Genomic DNA, 7,502 nt, shown 5'->3' with positions numbered 1-7,502 from the left:
TCCTTTTCCAATGCCCAACAACTCCACACTTAAAGCATGTGTCATCTTTGGTAAATTTTTCCTTCTTTTTGGGTGGTGGGTTTTGGGGAGCTTTCTTTCCTTTTCCCTTGCCAGTTTTTTGTTTTCCCTTGAAGTTCTTTCCTTTGTTCTTTTTGACCTTTCCTTCCCTAATCATGAGCATTTGGGGGTTTTACTTGGGATATTCTTTTCTGTAGTTTTTAGCATCCCGTTCAACTCAGAGATAGGTTTCTCCCACCCACTCATGTTTTAGTTCACAATGAAAGCATTTTAAGACTTTGGCAAAGACTCCAGAATGATATCTATAGCCAAGTCTTGTGGATATTGAGAGCCCCATCTCTCCACTTGATCCATGTTACTTTTCATCTTGAGAAAATTTGTGCTCACACTCCCACTCTCCTCCATTTTCATGGCATGGAGTGCTCTCATAGTTATGAACCCTTCGGTTCTAGCTTGTTTACCAAACATCTCATTGAGATGTTCAGTCATGTCAAAGGAAGTGTAGTGTTCTAGATCCCGCTGAAGATCGGGAACCATAGACGCAAACATAAGACATGAAACATCAAGCGAATCATCTATATGCTTTAGCCATGAATCATGTGCAGCCTTTGGGAGAGCAGTTGGTTCATCAGGGATTTGTTTTTCAAGGACATAGTCTTTCTTTTCCTGTTTCAAAACTATTCTTAAATTTCTATTCCAATCCAAAAAATTGGAGTGGTTAAGTTTTTATTTGTCAAGAATTGACTGAATGTTCATTTGGTGGTGTGTTACAGTAGTTTTAACAAAGTTTTCATTTAGTATTTAATTCTTTAAATAACAATACCTTTTTGTTTCCAAAAAAAACATTATTTATTTAAAGTCTAGAATCCAAGTTACAAATCAAATAAATTGTTAGGTATCATTTATCCCATTTACTCAATTTTAACAAGGTAAATAACTTGTATTAATTACACCATTTGTAACTCCTAGATGTATGATACCCTTAACAATCTATTTGTTAATTTGACATGTGTGGTCTCATCTATGCCTTGGAACACTCTTGCTTCGGTGACATTTATCACAAGAGGTTTCCAATCAAGTCATCCAATTAGAGAAACTTGTATAATTGGCCTATAACTTGGTTATAAAAATCTCAAAAATACTTTGGCATCGAAAGATCATATTAATGGTTAGGTATCTTTTATCCCACTAGCATTATACAAGTGATGTGCAAATGTTTCCAAAATTTGATGGAATAGACTTGCATTTTGAAAAAGGGATTTGAATGTTTTATTAGTCTACATAAAACATGTGATATTATGACAATTGCATGAATCTAATATGTCATGGTATCAATTTTCTAAAAAAATCACTTTTAAGGTTCTTATAAAAAACCCGGTTTTTATATTTCAGTTTGGTTCAATTTTAAAATTAATACCTAGTATTAAGTTTGTGTTTGAGCCATCTTGAACCTTTTAATATTGTTTAATAACACTTGCTTTTATTAAATAATAATTTGGAGTTTAAATAAGTTATACAAACACGATTTTTTACATTTATAATTCAATATTTCAAAAGTTGTCGTAATTAACAATGTTATAAAACCGGTTTTTATTTTATGGCTAGAATATGCTACACCTAATTTCCATATTTTATATTTTGAAATCCAAACTCCATGTGATGTTTATTTTGTCTAAAAAATAGTTTGAGTTTGTGAAAATCTAAATTATCAACCACACAAAATATTTATTTGAAAAAAAAAAACAACACAAACATGCATTTGACATAAATAAGCCTTAAACTATATAAAACTTTTGTGAGCCAATACAAAAGTGTTAAGTCTTTTCTAAGGTACAAAGGGATCAAATATTACAACTTGTTCTTCATGTGATCTTCAAGCTCTCACTTGCAATGAAAACCAACTTTGTTGTAATTTTATAAAAACTTTATAAAAGTTATGAAATTTTATAAAATCTTTATAAAGCCGTGGATCTATATGGTTCTCCAAGAAATGTCCTCTATCTTTATCTTGTTATATTTTTCATAAAAAATATAGTCAAAAACTAATCTATTACATAAAAAATAACAAGAATAAAAATTAGCTACTTTTATTACAAAGTTTATGAATGGTCCAAGGCTTGTTTATGCACTCTAAAATACATATAAACATAAAACAACCATTGTTTTTCTAAGACAGCTTTAAGTGACAAAAATGCATGTAAGTTTTGTCACATAAAATAACAATTATAAAGTTGTCAAAGAAAATATGTATGAACTTGATTTATACAAAAACAAGTTATGCATATTCTCCAAAAACTAAGATTTCCATAAATCAAAAAATCTAACCAAACTTGCAAGGTGGCTCTAATACCAATTGTTGGGTTTTTTTTAAAACTTAGTTTCAAAAACTACAAATATTGGCAAACGAAAGACTTGAGTTTTATAAATAACATAAACATTTTATCACCCACCAAGGATCATCTTGCAAGTAAAAGAAAGATTTAAAACATAACCATAGAAGGAAGAAGTGGTAACAACCTTTGAAGCACATTGAATCCTCCAGAGGAAGCTTGGAAGTTTATGGATTGAGGATGAACCCTTGAGACAGCAACAATGTTCCACCTTGATGTGATGCTAGTTACAACTCTTAAGCTTTGAAGTCAAACAATATTATGACTTAAAGAGATTATGAAAGTAACAAATATCTTCAAAGGGCAAGACTTGTGAGAATATGAAGAGGGGAGGGAGGAGCTCTAACCTTTTTTGCAAGGAATGAGTGATCAAAATGAAAGCACGCTCCATCCTTTTAAAGTAGAAGGTTAATCCAAGAGTCCTTAACCGTTAAACACTTTGACAACCTTGTCCCCCATGCATGCACCATAAATTGAATACTATTGATTAAACAAATAATAAAGTCATGCTTCTCCTTTTCCCTATGCATGGTCGGACATGCTCTTAGAAAAGATAATATTTATATTTTATAAAATCAAAGTTTATCAGCTATAAACTTTTTTTTTCGCTAAACGACAAAAGGCTTACCTAGTCCAAAATGTTGTACATGACTTATTAATTCATACATTATGAAATTATGTGTTACTTGTATTGTAAAATAATTATATCCTTGAAATAAATATTTTTCCCAATTTTCTATAAGAGTTTTTGAATATATATTAAAATCAATTTCTAATAAAAAAATCATTTATATCAAGTTGTTGTTAGTGTGACCCTTAGGATCATATGTTATTTAGAAATATCATTTTAATATGACTCTTGAGCATACTAGATCTTTCAGACGCCACAACAGATATGAGCAGGGTACCGATTCTGCTAGATTTTCCTGATGTATTTCTAGACGATTTACCTAGGGTACCTCCCGAGAGGCAAGTGGAGTTCTGTATTGATTTAGTGGCTGGTATGGCTCCGATAGCTAAGGCATCATATCATCTAGCTCCACCTGAGATGCAGGAGTTGTCTATACAGCTTCAGGAGCTTCTAGACCAGGGATTCATTCGTCTGAGCAGTTCTCCTTGGGGAGCATCGATCTTGTTCGTGAAAAAGAAGGATGGTTTGCATAGGATGTGTATTGATTATCGAGGTAGAACAAACTAACGATGAAGAACAGTTATCCGCTTCTAAGGGTTAATGATTTGTTCGATCATCTTAAGGGTGCATCGTGGTTTTCTAAGATTAATCTTCGGTTAGGGTGTCATCAAATGAGGATCTGGGATGAAGACATACCAAAGAAGACGTTCAGAACTCGTTATGGTCATTACGAGTTTGTGGTGATGCCATTTGTGTTCACCAATGTTGTAGCAGCGTTCATGGATCTCATGAACCGAGTTTGTAGACCGACGTTGGATCAGTTTGTGATTGTTTTCATTAATGATATTTTGGTCTATTCTAAGACCACAGAGCAGGGCGAGAAACATTTGAGAGAGGCATTAGAAACCTTGAGGAGGGAGAGGCTTTATGCCAAATTCTCCAAATGAGAGTTTTGGTTGCGTGAGGTTCACTGTCTAGGGCACATCAACCAATAGGGTATTTTGGTAGATCTCGCCAAGCTTGAGGCAGCAATGTGTTGGGAGGTTCCGAAAAAAGCATCCAAGATCAGGAGTTTCTTGGGATAACAGGGTATTATCGGAGATGTATCCAGGATTTCTCCAAAACTGTTGTACCCTTGACCCGTTTGACGAAGAAGAGTGTGACCTCTCAATGGGGTGCAAATCAGCTATAACATCCCAAAATTTAAGGCCAAAAATTTCATTTTTAAATAAGTTATTATGAAACCATAAGTAATAAAACATCCATAATAACATCTCATGTCAAAACCAAAGTGTCAATAGTCAAACATGTTATCATGAAATCATATCAGAGTGTAATCCTAGAGATCTCATGTGCGGAACACATAGTATGATGCGCTGCGATCAAGCCGACTTATTTCCTTTGAAAACGAGTACCTGAAACCAAAACTGAAAACCATAAGCACAAAGCTTAGTGAGTTCCCCATCATACCACATACCATACAATCATACATACTGCGGAGAAATTCTGGGGTGCCCGACCTACCCATGTCAAGCCATTCTGGGGTGCTGACCTACCCATGTCAAGCCATTCTGGGGTGCTGACCTACCCGTGTCAGACCATTCCAGGGTGCCTGCCTGCCTACCGGTCTATCTCACCTGGTCATGGGGATTATGTCACCCCTACCACCATCACATAATAACATATCATAATCATGGTGTCAGACATATCTGGGGTGTCCGACCTACCCTTCGGTCCTAACGACCGAATCAGGGGACTATTCCCCTTATATTACCACTGTCACATATAGCATATCATATTGGCACATAGAACACAACAGGTCGTGGCAAACCAGCCAATTATAACAAAGACAATCATCTCAACTATGATGAATTACTACTGGGCCGACCTTGGTGCCTTAGAACCACTTCTATTGGAAGGTAACTTACCTCACACTGCTGAAGTCCCGCAATCCCAACCTCAGCTGCTAGATGACAAGTTCCCGAACTGTCAACATGAAAATAACACCTAGTTAATAATTGAGTTCCAATACATAACCATAAGCCCATGCTTGGCATAAAAGACCGCTTTACCCCAATCTTATCTTGATCCAAGCCCTAGGCCCAAACCAAAGGCCCAACAGTCAACTATGAGTTAAAGCCTAACATATCACCCAATTTTCCAAATTTGGCCCAAACCTTTACATGGTCTCACTCTAAGGCCCAACCATTTATTCCTGTCCAACAATTAACATTCTAATGGCCCAATATCATATAATCATTAATCCCCAAACTATGGCCCATCTATGGCTTAATTTTCCAAATTGGGCCTAATCCCTTATATAGGCCTTACCCTAAGCCCATCAACTTATTCCAGTCCATATAATTATTCTTGGATGGCCCACGAATAACCAAATCATCAAGGCCTAATAGAAAGGCCCAACAATAAACCTAAGTGAAAATAGGGTTTCACATAAAATGACAATTAGGGTTAAGTGTTTCTCACTTAACCCATTAAGGACTTAATCCATTAAGTCCATCACTCTTCTAAATAAATCATATGGTGTGATTGGGCTAAATACACAATTCCATTCCAATGGCCCAAAAGTGGGTCCCGATAAGTCCAAGCCCATAAATCAAATGTTAGGGTTCTCTAACCCATAAATAGGGTTTCCAATCCCATCTTAGGCCAATAGGCCAAATAGCTAGGTCTTTTGATCAATTAGGGTTCATTAGGCCCATTAGTCACATGTTTGGGATTGTAGGTCAATTAGAGCTTTATTGGGCCGATTAAGGTTTTAGTCCCTTGTCTAAACATCCCAAACGAGTCACAATACAAGGAGGCACACCGACACCCGACACGGCGGCCGGTGGCGGCAATCATCACGTCACGGTGGTGGTTTTGATTTTCTTTCCATTATTCCAATTTTTGGTACAAATTACAATGAAAAATACCACAAGTAACACACACACAAACTAACATAAACACACACACACACACATGGCTGCCCACGGTGACAACCACTACCTCATGGTGGTGGTGGCGGATGATCTTGAATTTCCAGCCACACAAAACACACATACATACACTTCAGGCTGCACTATACACTATAGCCACCCACCTGGTGGTTCATGGCAGCATCAACGATGGATTTGGAATGGCAGCCACCACCGTGAGGTGGTGGCGATAGGTTTTTCCGGCCAAAAATCACCATTACAACCCAAGAATACAAGGCACAGTCGGTACACAAGGCACATAAATACCCGAATACCATTCTAAACTCAATACCATAATGACAACTATGGCCCCTCCCTCCATAAATAATTTCAAAATAGATCCCATATTTTATCATTCTAACCCCTCCATCTAAAAACCCTTACAAATTAAATCCGAAATTTACCTTTTTAACCCCATCCATCCAAAAACCCTTCAACTTAAGTCCTAATAATTAACATGCAGTCCCTCCCTCAACAAAACCTTTTCAAATTAGGTCCAAATTTTACTCTTTATCCCTTGCTTCCATAAATCCTTTCATATTAGGTCCAAATGATACCAAACACACCCCGTCTTCCAACGATCTTCATAAAATAAATCTCGGAACTTACACTTTTAACCCCCGACTTCTAAACCTGTGACAGTTAACTCCTCGACACCAACCCTTGATATATAATTATTGATTTTAGGGATACTATCCATTCATTAATTTGTTTATTTATTTATTTAATAAACGGGGTGTTACATCAACACTCGACTTTTGAGACATTGATGTAGAAATTATGTGAGGCCCCGATTTTAGCTCTACCGAAGGGATTGGATTAATTTGTAGTGTATTACGACACTTCTATTTTAGGGTTAGGAGTTGTGCTAATGCAGAAGGGGGCATGTGATTTCTTATGCCTTCAGGCAGCTGAAGCCTCATGAGGCAAATTACCACACTCATGATTTTAAATTGGGGGGAGTGTTATTTACCCTCAAGATTTGGAGGCATTATCTATATGGGGTACGATGTACCATCATCTCCGATCACAAGAGTTTGAAGTATTTTATGGATCAATAGAATTGGAATATGCGTCAGAGGAGGATGCTAAATGTGGTGAAAGATTATGACTGTGAGATCTTGTACCGTCCCATGAAGTCCAATGTGGTAGTCGATGCTTTGAGCCGTAAGACGGAAAGTTCGCCGATTCGATATGTTTGCTTGAGGATGACAGGTTGAGGGTTTAAAAAGGGAGAACTAGATGATCGAGCACATTCGGGTGCAAATTTCGTTGTTTGTTCGAGACAGTCGAGGGTTATTAACTCAGTGTGGCAGAGTTTAGGTTTCAACGTCCAGGGGTGTGAGGCAAAGAATCTTGGAGGAGGCGCACAAGTCTAAATTTTCTATTCTACCAGAGGCCAAAAAGATGTACCGAGACCTGGGATTGAGCTATTATGGCCCTACATGAAGTGGGAGGTTGTGTGGTTTGTCGAGCGGTGTTTGACCT

At 37.0% G+C, this 7,502-nt stretch overlaps 1 protein-coding gene across 1 annotated transcript; it reads right to left on the bottom strand.

Moving 5' to 3' along the window:
• Positions 1–288: 288 nt before the first annotated feature.
• LOC145006897 (uncharacterized) lies at positions 289–6,232 on the bottom strand. The gene is made up of 2 exons (XM_078965921.1): positions 6,140–6,232; positions 289–684 (listed from the first exon to the last, which is right to left on the bottom strand). Exons 1-2 carry the CDS (start codon positions 6,230–6,232, stop codon positions 289–291), a joined length of 489 nt encoding a protein of 162 aa, XP_078822047.1.
• Between the last annotated feature and the right edge of the window lie 1,270 nt (positions 6,233–7,502).

Source organism: Lactuca saligna, chromosome 7, assembly GCF_052625555.1.
Source record: "Lactuca saligna cultivar CGN05327 chromosome 7, ASM5262555v1, whole genome shotgun sequence".
Taxonomy (NCBI): Eukaryota; Viridiplantae; Streptophyta; class Magnoliopsida; order Asterales; family Asteraceae; genus Lactuca; species Lactuca saligna.
The sequence above is the reverse complement of the archived record's forward strand: the minus strand, read 5'-3'. Positions and strand labels throughout refer to the sequence as shown.